This window comes from Cryptotermes secundus, unplaced genomic scaffold, assembly GCF_002891405.2.
Source record: "Cryptotermes secundus unplaced genomic scaffold, Csec_1.0 scaffold22, whole genome shotgun sequence".
Taxonomy (NCBI): Eukaryota; Metazoa; Arthropoda; class Insecta; order Blattodea; family Kalotermitidae; genus Cryptotermes; species Cryptotermes secundus.
The window spans coordinates 4,293,085-4,311,316 of record NW_019742961.1 but is presented as its reverse complement, the minus strand read 5'-3'; the positions used below and the strand labels follow the sequence as shown (position 1 = coordinate 4,311,316).

The following is an 18,232-nucleotide window of genomic DNA, read 5'->3' as shown; positions in this document are numbered from 1 at the left end:
AACAGTAATTATGTTCGTATTTCACATATGGAATGCACTGGTGTTTCTTATAATGTGGCTGGATGTGTACTTTTTTTTAATCTGCATAATGGGGGGTGGAGTCCAGCCGGGTCCACTCAGCACATCGGCCACTGATTGGCCTATTGTACCTGCTCCGGGTGATTATAATGATGGAGAATTTGGTAGAAATGAAGATTCGCAGGGGAAACCAAAGTACTCGGAGAAAACCTGCCCCAGCGCCATTTTGTTCACCACAAATCCCACTTGACCAGACCCGGGCTTCAACCCGGGCCACCATGGTGGAAAGCTAGCGACTAACTGCTTCAGCTATGGTGTGGCCTTGGATGTATACTTAATGCTAGCACTGTGCGATAATTCGTATGTACCGTGCGCAGCCATTATGAGTGTTTATGGAGTTGGGCCCTTCTTATAGGTATACGTTATTATGCAACATTGTTCAGGAAGAACCACAGTCATAATCACAACAGTAGAATACTAACTGAAAGTAAACAACTTTATATATGACAACCAATTCACCCTACTCAACAACAACCCAACACAACACTACCAAAAAACCATAAAACAAAGGATGGGAAGTCATAATGTTTTAATTATCACCATGATAAAATGATCAATTCCAAAATGTCATTCTATATAGGAATAGCCCATTTCCTGAGCTTGCCAAACAGTCAAATTTTAGCACAAGTTGCACGTAACACGGTGAATAAGAAGTGAAAATAAGCTATGTGCAACAGGATGCTTCAGCACAACAGCAAAGATATAATTATAATTATTACTCATGAAAGAAGAAAAAAAAATCTGAAAACCCAACTGTCGGTATTAAAAAGCTGCTCAGTTATAAATATCTGGACCTACACGTTGTACATTTTGAAACCTGTGTTCAGAGTGTAGGTTTTGTGGTCCCTTCCCTCAGTAACCATAACAAATATAATTAGTAACATATTAGTTGCATTTTCATTTTTTATTCTAGTCATAATTAGAACTGTTTTTCACTGATTTCATTATGTTCAAATGATGTTCATCAAAAATTATTAGAGTGATTGTTTTACAGTCAGAAGCAAAGTGTATGTATTTAGTTGATCACTCTTCCAGTTGTGCTCATGTGCTAGCACCATTTACTTTGAAGGGGTCAACACTGACTTACACAGGCTCCAATACTTCCGAATTGTGATAACATATGTATCACTATGTAACACAACCATTATATTTTGTTTACAATATGTAGTTTCACACATATATATTTAAATGTTTACAAACATCTTCTTTGCTCAAACACACAGTGAGTGTGTAAAAAGTTTTCTTCTGCAGTCACTTTCTTTGAATGTTTTGCAAATTTTTAGAACCATCATCTGCGTGCACTAGAGGGTTCTATTGCTCTTGGCCTGATTGTCCGATTGAAAAGTGCATTTGAAATTGCAATAACAGGCGAAAATAACTGTAGAGGATAGTCACTGAAATGAAAGAAGAAAAATACAATTCAGTATGGAGGGGAAGACACTTGGAGAATTTCACGATAGTCACATTCTGGTGAAAAAGCATGGGTTTACATTCAACTGTCAGATAATACAGTATAACCATGACAAAGTTCATTGCATTTATGTAAAAATTTTATATATATAGCAAGATCAGTTTTTCTGGAAAATTTCACAGCAACAGGAAATTACTCGTACCATAAAATGGGCCATGACTGCTTCCTTCCATATTTCTTCCAATTCATTAGGGCATATGGGTCCACAGTAAGACGTAGGGCACGGTGAGAAATTAACAATTTAAAACTAGTATGGTAACATCAGGAAGTGGTGCAGTGATGGTGGATTCATTCATTTAAATGCCAGCTGGCAAATGTGTTATATTGAAGGTTGCAGAGAGAATATTTTGTGTTTATGTGCCTTTATCTGTTTTTAGGCAAGTAAAGTACATTTCTTGACCTGAACTTCCTTTCTTCTACTTTCAAAATAAATAGCAGTACCTCTATGTTTCTCATAGTAGTGGAATGTAGCATTCATGAACTCCAAAATTAAAATCATGATTACACGTATTCCATTATTTTGACATTATGAAATACACAGTCAGCAAAACAGGCATATCAAATAAAAAGGCCAATGAGGAAGTTGGAGGGCAATTGTTTCATATTACATTTGAACAGAGAGCATTTCCATAGTTCTGAGGGCATCTCTGTACCTTTTATGGCAATAAAGGTCATTAGTATGCATATAATTTCAATAAAATTAATTTCAGGTTTTATTATGAGTGTAAGAGGGTAATTATGTTCACATAACTTGATCACAAAACTAAATATAATGATTATGGTTTGTATAAAACTTATACATCTGTAATATTGTCTAAGGTGTCAGAGTAGACTGCAATATTCATAGCTTCTTTTCAGCCAGTAACACTGACAATCCTCAACTGACACAGATCAAGTGGATCTTAATGCAAGACCTTGAACAGCAGTAGTATGTGCACAAGCACAGAGGAAGTGAAGCAGGTCTAATTAGGTCAAAATAAGCTGAACATTTCAGGAAAGCAGAATGTAATTAATACTTTTCACAATCATGATCAGCAATTCAATAATAAATGCATTATAAATTGTTTTAAAACTTGGTGCGGTGCAAAGATACATGTACATGAAACCTAATTTAGATTTTAACAATTTTTGGGTATTACATGACTCATCAGAATGGATTTTATAAATTCCCACTATAGCCAGATTGCACTGTTATGGCTACTTAAAACATCTGCAATTTCCAGTATGAAAGAAAATGATAACGCTAACTCACCAGGCTCCAGTCACAGGATCAGCCTCATTTCCACTTATTATGAATAATGGAAATAGGATGGAAAATACACACCCACTGTAAAAGAATGCATTACAGAATATTAATTTCTTAGGATACAAACTAATTCTCATCTGTCATACATTTGATGATGTTTGGAATCACCTGCTTTAATTTTGCTAATTTAACAACAATAAACATAATTTTTCTTCCAGTCACACATCTTTTTTTTTTCTCCTCTTTAGATCCCTGTTGTTGAAGGTAGTATATTCACTATTTGGAACTAAGAGTTAATTTTAAGCAAAGTTTTCCTGTAGGGTAACTGGTTACAGGAATTTGACAGGTGGTCAAGGGGGGTAGCATTCTACCCTTCAGCCTTCTGAACAGGCTCTGCACTTCCCCCATAACAACTCTATATGGTGATAACCACATGACTTGATTGCCAGAGCCTCCTTTATGTCAATGAGGTCAGTAAGGTGAAGATGAGACATATAAATTGGTAAGGCTACATACGCACATCATTTCAGCAGTTCAAAAACACTCAAGACTTCCTTTATACAAGACAATGGCTCTACTAATTATGTTTTGAAGTGAAGTGTGACCCTATCAAAACATACAAAAGAATATTAACATCAGATGAGATTAATGAGGACTGTGGGCTTTATGCTTTTGGAATCTTAGAAGGAATGCACATACTTCATGAGAGTTACATATTCAGCCTACCACTATATTCATTAATAATTATATAAAAGATTTTTATACGCCTAGTCTAAGGATATGTGACACATGCATTGGAATAATTCTTGGTTTAGCAACAGGTAGTGTGATTATTTTGACTCTTCCTGAAAGTAAGCTAGATAACACATCACCCTAATTTTTTTTAACTTCAGTACTGAAATCCACTGCCCCCAAAGAAACATTAAGAGGATTTTTCACTTTATACAACAGGTATGTCATATACATTACATAAATATGAAGACTTTCATAACTCTTACCTGTTAAAAAATGAACTGGGGAGAGCTGTCAAAACTGCTAGAGGCAATCCAAAGCCTATGAAATATGGCCAATTGCTTTCAATGAATGTCAGCCGCCTGTGAAGTTCCCATCCCATATTGAACCATTTGTACTCAAAAGAGTACAAGGAGTAGAGCATGCACATGTGCACAAGGCACAACACATCTCCAAGGAATACAATAGGTAGCATGCTAACCAGTGTACTCTGAAAACGAAACATTTCATCATTTCCAAACCAAGAAGGTTGATGAAGCATTAATGCTCTACACTTATATTCAGGAGGTGCTTGGACATCAGCTGTCCTGAAGTTTTTCGTGGTTTATCGAAGTCCCTACTACAAATTCCAGGATACTATGATTAAGCCATGAGAGCTACCATCCAGATTCCTTCCAATTCATTATTCACAAATTATGATACCATTCAATGCTATATAGTTGTATACTGACAGCGTCATAACGTTAAGAAAGTCAGTTCCAAGTACATTTCTCTATATCAACACAGAAGAGTATAGCAGCAACTGAAATAGAAAGCAAAATGTCATATAGTGAAAATAAATGCTTTACTACTCAGACTGTCGTCTTCTTGGTCACAACAGCATGTCATGGGAATAATGGGCAGGGCTGCACAAATTCTGGGTACATAGATACCTTGGTAAATCTTTTTTTCTTTTTGTTTAATTTATTTTAAGTTATTAATTTAAAACAAGCTGAATACCAGATTCATTTTATACCTATACCAACTGAAAGAATTAGTTGATGCTGTTGAAGAAATATATCCAGTTAATTCTACACAAGGTTCAAAGTGATATATGTATAAAACATCACTTACACCGTTAAATTTAGTGTCTCAAACTGAGCTGTACATTTTTAAAATGCATTTAAAGTTCCTGTTCCATATTGTTTCGTCCCTATATAGAAGCTTGAAACAGTTAATTAAATATCAACCTCCATGCCTTGCTCATAAAGCTATGAACAATCTTATCCTAATTAAAAACTATACTGACTGTTTTTGCATTAAGCATTTCAGTTCATTATAGGAAGATAATACTAAGATAAACAACATAAATGTCTTAAGTACTGAATGAGATTTACTGGTATTAGTACAATTCCTTACCTGTACAAGGAACAAAGCCTGAACCAAGACACTAAACAGTGTGTCTGCTATCAGTTTGCTAACACTTGACAGAAGCTGTGGTCTACCTCTGCTGTACCGATATGCTGAATCAGCAATGTCCTGCATCATGAACATCAAACAAAATTAAAAGTCTGCTAAACTGTTAGTAATATGAAGTGTAAATGAACATGTCATGGACTCTTCAAGAAATGACATTATTAGTCAATAATAAAAAACTCCCACCTTACCTTTAGCCATATCTGATACCTACAGGGTGTTCCAAAAGTATCTTCACAAATTTGCGAGGACATATACATTTATTTGTAAGTGGTAAATAAAAACCAACTATAAGGGGCAGTAAAATGAAAATGGGTCATCACGCATAACTCACACAGCGTGCAAGTTGGTAATACTGCAATTTGCTTATGGTACGAACATCTGGTGGAGACTCGGGAAAGCACAGTGACAACACTAGCCATTTGTTTATTGTGCTGGAAGTAAGCTTAGCACTATGTGTGGTTGTCCAACATCAGCAATGGAGGCGGGTAAACAAGAACAGCGAAGTATAGTGCGCTTTTTGACTGCTGAAGGAGTAGGATGAGAAATTCATTGTCGCGTGTCTGTGTTTAAGGTGAACACAGCATGTCATGTTCGCGTGTGCTGGTGTGGCATAAGAAATTCCGACAGGGACGTGTGTCACTGCAAGATGATGCTCGCCCAGGACAGGCTCATCGTGTCATCACTCTTGATGTTATTGCTGTGTTGGATGGTCATATCCGGGCAAACCGACGGATCACTGTGGAAGAAATTAGTCTTTTGATGGGAATAAGTCACGGTTCTGTACACACCATTGTGATAAAACACCTGCTATACCGCAAAATCTGTGTGCAGTGGGTTCCACATCAACTCACGGAGGAACAGAAGACTCAGAGAATGGCTGCATCACTGGGTCACTTGCAACGATAACATGAGGAAGAGTATGCTTTTCTGTCCCATATTGCCACTGGAGACGAAACTTGGTGCCACCATTTTGAACCTGAGAGCAAACGGCAGAGCCAACAGTGGAAACACGTGAATTCTCCCCCACCGAAGAAATCCAAAGCCGTACACACAAGTTCTGGTAAAGTGATGATGACATTCTTCTTCGACTGCAAGGGCCCTCTGCTTGTTGAATTTCTCGAGCATGGGGCCACAATCAGTGCACAGCGCTATGAAGACACTTTGCAGAAACTGAGACGTGCCATAAAGTCAGAACGCCCTGGAATGCTATCGAACGGCATTATCCTTCTTCATGATAATGCGCGCCCCCACACTGCCAACTCTGTGAGGAATACGCTACAGAGATTTGGTTGGGAAGTGCTTCAACATCCCCCCTACAGCCCAGATCTCTCCCCATGTGATTTTCACATTTTTGGGGACCTGAAGAGAGACATTCGTGGACATCGGTTTGCACTGGACGAAGACGTGTGTGGCTGAGTAAAGATGTGGTTCCGTAGACAGCGCACATGCTTTTCCAAGGATGGGACTGACCGTCTTATCTCCCAGTGGGATAAATGCATTAACAGTTTTGGAGATTACTTTTGAGGAAAAAATGTTCTTTAATATGTTTTGGCTTCTGACCCGTTTTCATTTGACTGCCCCTCATATATGGAAATGTACCTAAAAATATCAAATTTTGTCTGATGTATCAGAGTTAGAGGTTCAATGTGACTTTCAGATGTAGCATGACAAACACCCCACCAGTAATAAATTTCTTTCTGGGTGTGATGAGTAGTCCAGTGTAATTTTTGCCCACAGATCATCATAACTTGCAAGTAACAGCAGAAAGTACACATTATCCTTAACAAATGCCAACAATAAAATGTCTAGTGGAATTAAAATCAAGGGACTGAGGTGGCCATGATATTGGACCCACTTGGCCCACCCACCAATTTGGAAAACCTGAGTTGAAATACCTGTGCACTTCTCCAGTGAAGTGATAGGGATCACTGTCTTGCTGGAAACATGCTGTCATGCCACAACATGTTTCCTTCTTAATAATCTTGGTCAAACTGTGGGATGCGAAAATTCTGGGACATGTCTCAGTAAACAGTACCAATAATGGTCCTCTCCATGAAAAGAATGGGTCATATATTTCTAAAACTGACATAACAACTTAGAGACTAGCACTTTCCATTCCTATGCCTCATACCCACATACTCGTACTTCTCCGTAAATTAACTGTATAGCCTTTCAAATTCAATAAGGTACTTTTCTAACACCCATGTACGTAGGTAGGCTGAAAAGTAATGCACACATGCTTGTAGAGCGCGAACGAAATGACCTTCAGAAGCGCGCCAGGTGGCATGTGGAAGTAACATTCCCCCTCAATATGCATGCACAGGCTTGAGGTCGTTACGTTCATCCAGTGTATTTCGAGAAGCAGAAGTATGGAGACGTGTTCTAGTGCTATGTCAATGCGAGTTAAACAGCATGCTGTTATCGAATTTTTAACTGCTGAAAAAGTGACTCCTACTGAGATTCATCGTCGTTTAAAGACTGTTTATGGTGACGATGCTGTTGATAGGTCTACTGTAAATCGATGGGTAATAAAATTTCATGGTTGCGAGCCTGGAAAAACCGATAATTGTTGATGAAACACGCAGCGGACGTCCGATCACTGCCACAGACGATAATCATCGCAAACTTGTCGACGATTTGATTCAAAATGACCGGTGAACCACTCAAAAGCATATCGCAAACCATATTGGAATACCCAAGGAACGTGTCGGCTTCATTATTGAACAACTGGGATACCGTAAAATCTGTGTACGATGGGTACCATGCTGTCTCACAGATGAGAACAAACAGTGTCGATTGGAATGCTGCGAGCAACTTTTGCAGCGCTACCGTCACGAAGGAGACGACTTTCTTTTGAATATTGTGACGGGGGACGAGTCATGGGTCCATTGTTACGACCCGGAAGAGAAAAGACAGAGCGCTGAATATTGACATCTGTCTTCTCCTCAGGTGAAAATGTTCAAAACACAACCATCCGCCAAAAAACTTCTTTTGACTGTTTTGAGATGCTCACTGAGTTTATGTGACCGATTTTCTGGAATGAGGGGCAACGGTAAATTATTCTCAGTACATACAGACTCTAAAACACCTCCGGCGTTGAGTTTGTTGTGTTAGAGGCAGCCTGGCACCAATAATCTTGCAACATGACAACGCTCGTCCACACACCTCACGTGCAACTGAAGAGGCTCTGCGAAACCTGAAGTCTGAACCGATTCAACACCCTCCTTATTCCCCCGATCTTGCATCTTGCGAATTTTATTTTTTCCTCTACTCAAGAGAGACCTCAAGGGTAATCATTACACCTCGGACGATGAGGTGAAGGCAGCTGTCAAGTCCTGGATTTGAGAAAAGTCGGAAGAATTTTTCAGTGATGGAATGAAAAAACTTGTTACACGTTGGGAGAAATGTGTTAGCCTTAACGGTGACTATGTTGAAAAATAAATATATGCTTTTGAAACTTAAGAATTGTACTTTAATGTACTTTTTGCCCGATCTTGCTATTTGTTTTTGTTCGCGCTCTACAAGCATGTGTGCATTACTTTTCAGCCTACCCACGTATTTTGGAAAGTAGCTCTCCTACTTTTTCAGTTACAGTGAGTCACAATTTTCCAGTCAGTTAAAAGCCTAAAAATAAATTCATGATAAAAAAACAAAACAATTACATTTTCACTGGATTAAAATCCCCTATCTGCAAGAAAACATATGAATTACACAATTACTGGATCAATTTTAACAAATTGAATGCCCTTTCAAAACTTATACAAGATACTGACTTATAAAACCAATCTCTCAAAATTTATTTAAAGCCGTATAGGCCTGTCTCTAATGCTTCTTATTTGCTGCATCACAATTCAGTCACATGTCACTTGAGGCACTAGCTGGGCACATATCAAGTGGTAAGCACCCTGATTTTGTGCACCAACAAGCAGCAAACTGTTGCAACATGAAGGCAGACAGAAGGTGTAAAAGCGACTGAAATCCACCATCAATTGTCATCTCAGTATGGTGAAAACTATAAGATACAGCATAATGCATGAGTAGGTATTGGAGGTTTAAAAACAGCAGAAAATGTGTCACTGGTGAGTGAAAGGAGTTCCCAGAACTTCAACCAATGATGACATCATTAAGAAGATGGAAGCAAATGTGTGTAAGGGACAGCTGAACTTCATATTAATCTAACTATAAACCTTTGTTTTCATAAGTACTGCAAACTGTGTAGAAATTCAGATTTTAAACCAATTGGGATTTGCTATATGGCACAATATCATAATCATGGGGATGTTTCCTAAGTAGTAGAATCACTAGAGACAAAATGTGGACTCATATCACTAAGGTTCTGAAAATAAACAGAGCGAGGTAGATCTCTTAAAGGTGTTCTCAAGCTTCAGGGCAATGTTTTACCACATACAGCTACTGTAGCAATTGAAATTTATAATCAGTTAAAATTTTGAGGTGCTTACTCACTCTGAGTTTCATACCATTTGACTGTTACTGTTTTTGAAATATTAAGGAGGCTTCACATGCTCATATATTTTCATGTAAAGCAAGCAGTGCATGCATAGCTGCAGGAGCAACCCTGATGTTCATTCAAAGATGTCACCAATAAGCTAACTGCACAAAAGAATGGGGATATTCAAAGGTAGCAAGATAAGCAGGAAAACAAGTATAAATGCTTCCTGTTTCTACAGTCTCTAAGAACATTTTTAAACTGTCTGCAGTCTTTAACTGCTGTGAAAAGTATGACCTTTAATGTTATTTACAGTTAATTTTTCATGAAATGTTTTACCATAAGTATTCATTACAAATTTTGAACCTTCTTCAGCACATAAATATAAATCTAATAACAAAAAGACCCATGTGTTATCCACCTCCTACTCGAGAATGTGAGTGACAGACCCCTGGAGTGTATGCAACCTGATATGGGTACCAGCAGAATGGGATAACATATTGTAACCTAACACATAACCAAACTATAAATATTCAGAACACCATTCAGTGGCAGGGAAATAATGCACAGCAACTATTTAAAATTAACACAGAGCAATCTCATCAGAGGAGGTCCCAAATTAAAAGTTACAAGTAACACAATAGTTTATTAATGAAAATGAAACTTGGTGAGTACACACTGGCAGATGTGAAGACAACTGGATTACAGGCAGCACTGAAATTGGTTTTCCTCTGCCTGGAGCCACATGCTGATCAATCGTATGCATTACTCCACTGTACATACACATGGAATAACATACTTAAGAAATGTCAGAATTGGTCAGGTAGGCAATTCGTCAGTGTCGAACAGTACACAGTGTTGTGAAGTTTCATTTTCATCAGTAAATTACAGTGTGATTTGTAATTATTAGTAGGCCTCCTCTGCGTGAATCATCCTACAGAATATAAATATAATGAAGAACAAGAAATCATAATTACCTGAAACCAGAGGCTATTCACAATTTTGCTAAGCAGGAACAATGGAAGCACCCAAAAGGCACCAAATGTCCAAGACAGAAAAAGTTTTATCCATGACCAGAGAGATTTTCCTGTACTTGAAGAGTGGCCAAACAATACTGTAAGCAGGTACTTTAACAGTGGGAGAAGACCACACTCAAAGACATACAGGCTGCACCAGAATACTCCACCATTTAGTGCACAACACTGTAAAGTCCTCTTCAGAACTTTTGGTTCTCTAAAAAGGAGAATAAAATGTAGAAAACAAACTCCAACATGTTTACGTAACATTATCCAACCACAACTGTATTAAGTATTGCTACAAAATGACTACGTACTCTTCTCGCACTGATGATCTTGATATTTCTCGATGCAATTCTTTTCTTCGACTAGGGGTATTATGATCCTTGTTTGGAGAAGGTATTGCCCTCTCCTTAATATTCTTGTCCAGATAAAATATTGCCACAGTTCCCTTTAAACTATCTCCAAAACCACGTAGAGCAGCAAAAATGATTGCCTGAAAAAGCGCTTCTTATGAAATAATAATACATATTATAAAATTCTAAAGAGCTGTCAGTTATGTTTTTTCAGAAACTTTGAACTGTGTTTATGAAGTGGGGAAAACACTGACTTGCATCGAATGAAGGAATGTAAACAGTGCTGTTACAATGTTAATTTCTGAACATATGAATATTATAAACAAACAGCAACACATGCCAATAAATATTTCAAATTCCATACCCAGAAGCACATACTCATACATACAGCCACATAAAGAATGTTGAATAAACAAATTCTCCTGCAGATCCATTAATATTCATAGGAATAATACAATAAAAAAAAAGGCACCACATAACTCTGCAACATTAATAGCAATGATTCATTCTACTTGAATGAGCAAATTTCACAGTGCAATTAATGAGTATATCTACCACTGAAACTATAACAAAGCTTCGAACACAACATAACTGACAGATATTACAATTCGGCCAAATAATGTAACTCACTGTTAAGTTATCCATTTAATTTTACAACCACTCTATACACTCTATTACAGCTCTAGTCGCTGCAGTTATCACAAATACAGCAATATTCAATTTTGCTTCTTATCGATAGTTCTTATCGTTCTTATCGACTATGGAGAGTCGGCGTTATAATGTCAGGTTACTTCTACAACTTTTTGTTAGAGTTCTTAATATTGAGTGTATGAGTGAATTATACTAGACTATAATACATAATGCAGAAATTTGTTAGAAGCTTCACTGTTTATGTTACTATTTATTTTAAAAGACAACTAACATTTATACGGTTATATATCGAAAGTTGAAGAGCACAATCGATGTATCAGTTAATAAATAGGCAAGATCAGCTGATTTTAGGAGGTGTATGTAAATTAAAGGAAGGCAGTTTGTTATATTTGGATTTTGATCATAAGAGGATTAACTAGTGATGGTCATATATGGAGTATATATTGTTTCGAAATCCGGTGGATTGATTTTTAATCATGATCATAATATTCCGAAGACTGAGACAGAGAAAACATTTAGTTTTCCACTAGATATAAAGTTGCAGTATGAAAACAAAAAAGTTGTAGTTGCTTTTGGACAAAGAGATGGAATAATGGGTATGTTAAAGTTATTTTTTTAGAAATTTCAGCACCTTTTAGGCAGTTAATTTTGTGTTATGCATGTCGCGATAATTCTTTAGATAACGGACTGAATAATTGTGTTTTTTTTTTTCAATTAAAGGATGGCATTGCTTTCTGTAGAAAATAGATGGTACACGACACCAATACTACTTCCTATTCTTATTACCAATAACAGCAACTACTATTACTGCTGCTACTAGTACACTATTCTGAATTTAAGCTGGCATGATGTAGGAAGTGACAATTCTTCAGATAAATTTACTAAATAAACATTAACTGTAGCCCAAACTTCTAGGACCACACAGACTCTCCTTTCCTGCCTCAGTCTGTTAGTTCCTTCAAAATCTGTTTGACAAGTAAAAAGTGAAAAGTGGCATATCACTACTACGGACAGCTACTGCTGAAAACTTGCAACTCTGAAATCTTTTTCTTCATCCTTTGATGCTGTCGCTTTACTGTGGATCGTCTGACTGCTAAAAATGATGAATTAAATATTCAGCAGTTAAGAGAAAAAAGAGTTGTATAAGTAGAGAAGCAAATGTTTTAAGTTCAGTTTCTAAGTAATGTACAGCAGTTCACAGAAGAGCAATGTTTGCATCTTTGCACACAATAAAATAATGATCCTACCTAATCTAGAGGTATTATAACATCACTACTATACTATCCTAAAATATGTTATAGTTTCTAAAATATTTTCATTTATATATTTATACCTTTGGCATCATAAAATACTGACAGAACTCAAAAGTACGTTTGAGTTAAAACCTGTGAAATAAGTCACAGCAAAATATCATATGTGAATGCTATTCTGTGGATCATGATAATTTACTTTTTAATAACCAAGATAGCTGATGAAAAATTATGCGGATGTTTGATTGTTTGTTGTCAAACAATGCTGATTCAACTGAAGAAGTTTCTTAATGTCGGATGTGAAGATCACCGCGAATGGTAACTGAGAAAGAATATGAAATGACTTATTTGGAACTGTTAACCCTTCCTTCAAGTGGGAGGGAATGAGAAAGACCACAGAATAACTCAGTTATGATAGTTGGTTTGAAACCTAGATTAATAATCACTTGAGCAGTTTAAATTTTAGTTTTTCATGCATTCTTTCACAGATGGCCCATTTCTGTCTTTTGCAACAGGAGAAGCTGTGTAGAATATTGTGAAATAAATGTAATTGGATGCAAGGTTTGTTGCTGCTAACTTAGTGTAGAAACAAAGTCAATTTGTATATAAGACCATACTTTCTTGTTTTAGTTGGCCATGTGCTTACAGCAGTAAATGGCACTCCAGTGACAGGACGACAGCTGGATGATGGAAAGGATGTATTTGATGTTCTCGAAAATGAGGAATTATTTCCTCTGAACCTAAAGTTTGAGCGTCCGAAGATGACGACCAATGAGAAGATATTTCTAGCCAGCATGTTCTATCCACTTTTTGCAATTGCCAGCCAGTTAAGCCCAGAGCCCAGAAGCTCTGGTATTGAAGTCCTGGAAGCAGACACTTTCAAGCTACACTGCTTTCAGACGCTTACAGGTATAATTTGAGCCTACTTGCATTTCAGTTCTTTAACCAAAAGTTATTTTGCACACAGTTATTTCTATATTATTCAGTAACTTTGTGTTTTTTAGTTACTTTATATCACAAACTTGTTGCAACAGTGCCAATAGATGGCACTAAATGAGAGCTGCAAGGGATAGAGATGTGATCTATAACCTCTCCTCTCCAGTTCCTAACCTTACCTACAAGCAGTGTATCCTTTTTCTCTGGACAACGCTCTGGGGACTGAGCAATGGTAGTATATCTGTTCCAACTTTTACAGATGAGCTGCTGTAAAAACAAATGGATGATGTAGGATGCCACATTGCATATACTGATAATGGTGCCCACATAAAATGACCTAGACCAAAGTTCAAAAAACATTCCTATAATGAATTTGCCATGGATCTGCCCATAATAAAATATTTTAGAGGTTAAATAGTTCCCCATTCAGATCCCTGGGTGGGGATTACTCTGGGAGATCAAAAGCAGAAATTCTTCATTGTTATTAAATCATACTATATTAGGTACTGTGGTTATTTAACTTTAAATATAACTGGATGATCATATTCTGTGAACATGAAAGGGATAGAGAGAGAGCGGTTGTGGCTTCTTTCAAATACTATCTTGGCATTTGCCTGGAGAGACTGGGGAGAACAACAAAAAATCCAATGCAGGCACACCTCAGCTAAGATTATAATTAAACTGCTACTGAATATTTGTCAGAAATGTTGTTACTTAGCCATCTTGCTCAATAACCATCCTGCTATTTAAGTTCCCAACTGATGTGATATGAATATGTAGAGCAACATATATTCTCTTACAGTCCCAGCCAGCCTGGAGATATTGGAAAGAAAGAGATTCATTTTTGAAAGTAGAAAGATGATGTCTGACATACTGGTTACTGGCTGCTTTGTTTCAAATATTTACTTGATCTGAACTCTGTTATTTAGTGCTTTTGGTTTCATGTCAGTAGTTCCTGGAAACATGCAAGTTTCTGTCATGGCTAACCCAGTAGCAAGTAGTACAGTAATGCCATGCCTTGTGTAAGGTAAAGGTAAAAAGAACTGTACTTCTTTTGGCTTATTTTAGACCTCATCCATTATCTGGTATGTAAAAGACAAAAGACAACGACGTTTCAGAGACTGGATCTGTCTCTGTCTCTGTCTTCAGGTGGGTAGGGAAGGATAAACCAACTCAACTGGGCCCCTTAGAAAGAGCTGGTCTCAATCGCTGGACCAGTGTCTTTTACATTCCAGACGATGGATGAAGTCCAAAATAAGCCAAAAGAAGTACAGTATACACCATTGTCAGAATCCTTTCAAGTGTAAAAAGTACAGTTAGCTGTGTGCTTAATTAATTTATTAAGCACCACACCATGAAGATGTATGAGGGAGTGGAAGTATAGCTCCACCATTCTTGACCTCATCATTAAATGGAGGTGAGTGCTTAGCTTCATACACCAGCTGATTTACCACCAGGGAAAGAGCCCATTGGTTGGGAGGCTGGGTGGGCCCCAGAGCTTATCTGGATGCTGTGGAGTAGGGAAAACCCTCTTCTTGCCCTGTCAGGAATTAGATCCTGGCCATCCAGCCTGTAGCTCATCTCTATGCCAACTGAGCTATCCGAGCTCTGCATACTAAAACACAGTATCAAAGGTATTTAATTTAATTGGTCTGATACAGAGAATTCAGATGGCATGAAAAAGAGTTGATCCACTGGATTATGTTTTGCCTCTCTCAAGGTATATTATCACTTGTGCAAATTAGCAGTCAGAATTAGTTTTGTTCAATATCTGGCAAATGTTAAACATTGACGCTGAAAGTGATTTTTTAGGCTTATTTCATATGAGCAGTTCATTGTGTTTGCCTGTCTTATCCACTGTGAAAGAATTTTTATGAAAGTTGTTAAATTTGTACACAGTATGACTCCAATCCAAATTGTTCTAGTCTTGAAATAAGTGACCCAAATTTGGTTTAGGAATGTTTTAGGAGTCCAGGTCCAAAGAAATGTTATTTGGAGCACCAACTTTCTACATACTCCTACAGCAAAGAAATGATTTAGCAGACTTCGTCACTTGTGGTATTCATATTGAGACAGGGCACAAAGGGTATGTGTGTAGTGGCATAGAAACTGATGATGTGTTGCATAAATGAGGAGACACCCAATTATAATGTTCTCAAAAATGAGAAGTTCATTTTACTTTTTTGTAAGATAAGGTTTCAAAATAACACAGCATAATTCATTTATATGAAAATATAATTATCATCTATCAGTTCAGACCAACATAAGCATGTAAAATTAAAAATTCTTTAATTATGTACATTTAAAGATGAAAAGTAGTGATATACCACTCAGCAATCTCAGACATGCTTATATATAAACTTTACTGATCGTGCAATATATACAGAACTCTGTTATATATATCCTTACACATATTTGTTTCCTTTTGTTCCAGGAGTAAAGTTCATGATTGTGGCTGAACCAAACCAAACAGGAATGGATGTACTGCTGAAAAGAATTTATGAACTATATGCGGATTATGCTTTGAAAAACCCATTTTATTCATTGGAAATGCCAATCCGATGTGAACTGTTTGATACAAATCTTCAGAATTTACTAGAACAAATTGAAAAATCTGGCATTAGTAATGTGTGAATGAAGATATTCATGTTTAGGTGTACTGAACAGAAGTTGTATAAATTTATGTCTTTCTTCAAAAGCATTTATAGAAGACAGTTTCATTATTTTCAACAGAAAGGTATTTACAAGGAACTGTGTAATTTATTTATTGTTTTCTTTTGTAATTTTAATAAACCCTTTCATTCTGTTGAAATGTTTGCATATCATTTATTCTTATCATAGGAACACTTTACAGCATGCCAGGCAATGAGGGTATTGCAGGGAATGAAACCACAGATCAACTGGCAAGAACAGGATCTGAACATCTGAACCAGCTTTTGGCATCTCAGTAGGAGAGTATTGCAAAGAATGAAACCGCAGATCAGCTGGCAAGAACAGGATCTAAACAGTCGTTCATAAGACCTGAACTGGCTTGCGGCATCTCAGTAGAAGAGTATTGCAGGGAATGAAACTGCAGATCAACTGGCAAGAACAGGATCTGAACAGCCATTCATAGGACCTGAACCAGCTTGTGGCATCTCAGTAGGAGAGTATTGCAGGGAATGAAACCACAGATCAGCTGGCAAGAACAGGATCTGAACCAGCTTGCGGCATCTCAGTAGGAGAGTATTGCAGGGAATGAAACTGCAGATCAGCTGGCAAGAACAGGATCTGAACAGCTGTTCATAGGACCTGAACCAGCTTTTGGCATCTCAGTAGGAGAGTACTGCAGGGAATGTAACCACAGATCAGCTGGCAAGAACAGGATCTGAACAACCGTTCATAGAATCTGAACCAGCTTGTGGCATCTCAATTGGAGTTGCCAAGAAAGTGCACAGGGACTGAACAGATAGAAATCACAAGAAACACTGGGAATCCACAACTGGACTCAAACAGGCAAAATGATTTACATCAGGACCCTCTGCCAAAAGAACGAAGCACCTGTTAAAATTAAACAAAGATCAATTAAGATGGGTGGAAGGATTACTTACTGGACAATGCCACCTAAAAGGACACCTTTCCAAACTGGGATTGACAGAGGACCCAACTTGTGAGAGGTGCCTACAAGAAGATGAATCAGCCACACACACCTTATGTGATTGTGAGGCTATAGCTTACCTGAAATATTGCCATGTGGTTCAGTTCTTCATGGAATGAAGTGACTTTTATGACGCCCCCGTAAATAAAGTCCCACATTTCATTAGAAGTATAGGATTAATAAAGGGTTAATCCAAAGGGGAAGCACAATTGATCATTGAAGGTCGTGGTGGGAGGGCCGGTTTTTATGGCTCACCCCTCGTACTCGTACAGCATCTGACTCAGATCTGTTTTTTTGAAAGTGGCATGATTCCCAGAAAATCTGCTGTGGACACAGGTTTCAATGAATGTAGTCTATTTTTTATGGACACAACTTATCTCACACTTCATTAAACTTAAGTCCTGGCAGGTTTTTCACAATCTATACTTTTACTCAGTTATAAGGACAGTACTTAGTAGTCATTTAAAATTTGATATTTTTACAGATGATTGAACTTATCGTTGGTTATAACATAAACTGTATTTCAGTGTAAGATGTAACATAAATCTGTAGATTTCAAGTACAAGGTCACTTACAATTATTATGATTGGAACACATTTCATCTTCATTTTTAGCTACAGTAGAACATTGAAGCCCATGAAATCTTCTGAAACCAGGAGCTAAAACACATATAGTTTGATTTGTTTCATTCTGGTCCGTCACACTAACAATTACAAATATAAATCACTCCGTCCAATGTGACCTGTAAGTTTTTTTACTACATGAAAACTTAACACCCTTACATGTTTCGGTCTCTGTGGACCATCTTCAGAGGGCAAACATCACTACAAATAGGAAACCACCATCACATAAGTTTTTACACGTAAAGTACGTACACTTATATGCTACAACACAAAGTACACTAGATAGAACATTTCACAAACACAGCAGTTTCCTGGGAATGTAAAGTTTTTT

At 37.3% G+C, this 18,232-nt stretch overlaps 2 protein-coding genes across 6 annotated transcripts in view; one reads left to right on the top strand and one right to left on the bottom strand.

Annotated features, from left to right (window-relative positions):
* Nucleotides 1–315: 315 nt before the first annotated feature.
* Nucleotides 316–18,232, bottom strand: part of LOC111873404 (etoposide-induced protein 2.4 homolog) — an 80,072-nt gene continuing 62,155 nt past the window's right edge. For 2 of the 5 annotated variants that reach the window (XM_023868088.2, XM_023868086.2), the window contains exons 2-7: nt 10,766–10,944; nt 10,410–10,665; nt 4,926–5,045; nt 3,794–4,017; nt 2,802–2,876; nt 316–1,472 (exon numbers count right to left, since the gene is read on the bottom strand). In XM_023868088.2, the coding sequence (XP_023723856.1) occupies nt 1,367–1,472; nt 2,802–2,876; nt 3,794–4,017; nt 4,926–5,045; nt 10,410–10,665; nt 10,766–10,944 (960 nt within the window). In that variant the 3' untranslated portion in view covers nt 316–1,366. Of the gene's footprint in view, nt 1,473–2,801; nt 2,877–3,793; nt 4,018–4,925; nt 5,046–10,409; nt 10,666–10,765; nt 10,956–11,434; nt 11,525–17,853; nt 17,938–18,232 lie in introns of those variants that run through there. The other 3 variants (XM_023868085.2, XM_023868087.2, XM_033755078.1) reach the window with 3 other exon arrangements.
* Nucleotides 11,601–16,422, top strand: LOC111873405 (trafficking protein particle complex subunit 4). Its single transcript, XM_023868089.2, has 3 exons — nt 11,601–12,051; nt 13,336–13,614; nt 16,076–16,422. Exons 1-3 carry the CDS (start codon nt 11,877–11,879, stop codon nt 16,273–16,275), a joined length of 654 nt encoding a protein of 217 aa, XP_023723857.1. The 5' UTR covers nt 11,601–11,876; the 3' UTR covers nt 16,276–16,422.

What these genes read in the sequence shown, in the direction of transcription:
- LOC111873405 (XM_023868089.2), top strand. Translation starts at nt 11,877, where the DNA reads ATGGTCATATATGGAGTATATATTGTTTCGAAATCCGGTGGATTGATT. An exon ending in ACAAAGAGATGGAATAATGG is followed by an intron (nt 12,052 to 13,335) that starts GTATGTTAAAGT and finishes TTCTTGTTTTAG; the next exon opens with TTGGCCATGTGCTTACAGCA. An exon ending in CTGCTTTCAGACGCTTACAG is followed by an intron (nt 13,615 to 16,075) that starts GTATAATTTGAG and finishes CTTTTGTTCCAG; the next exon opens with GAGTAAAGTTCATGATTGTG.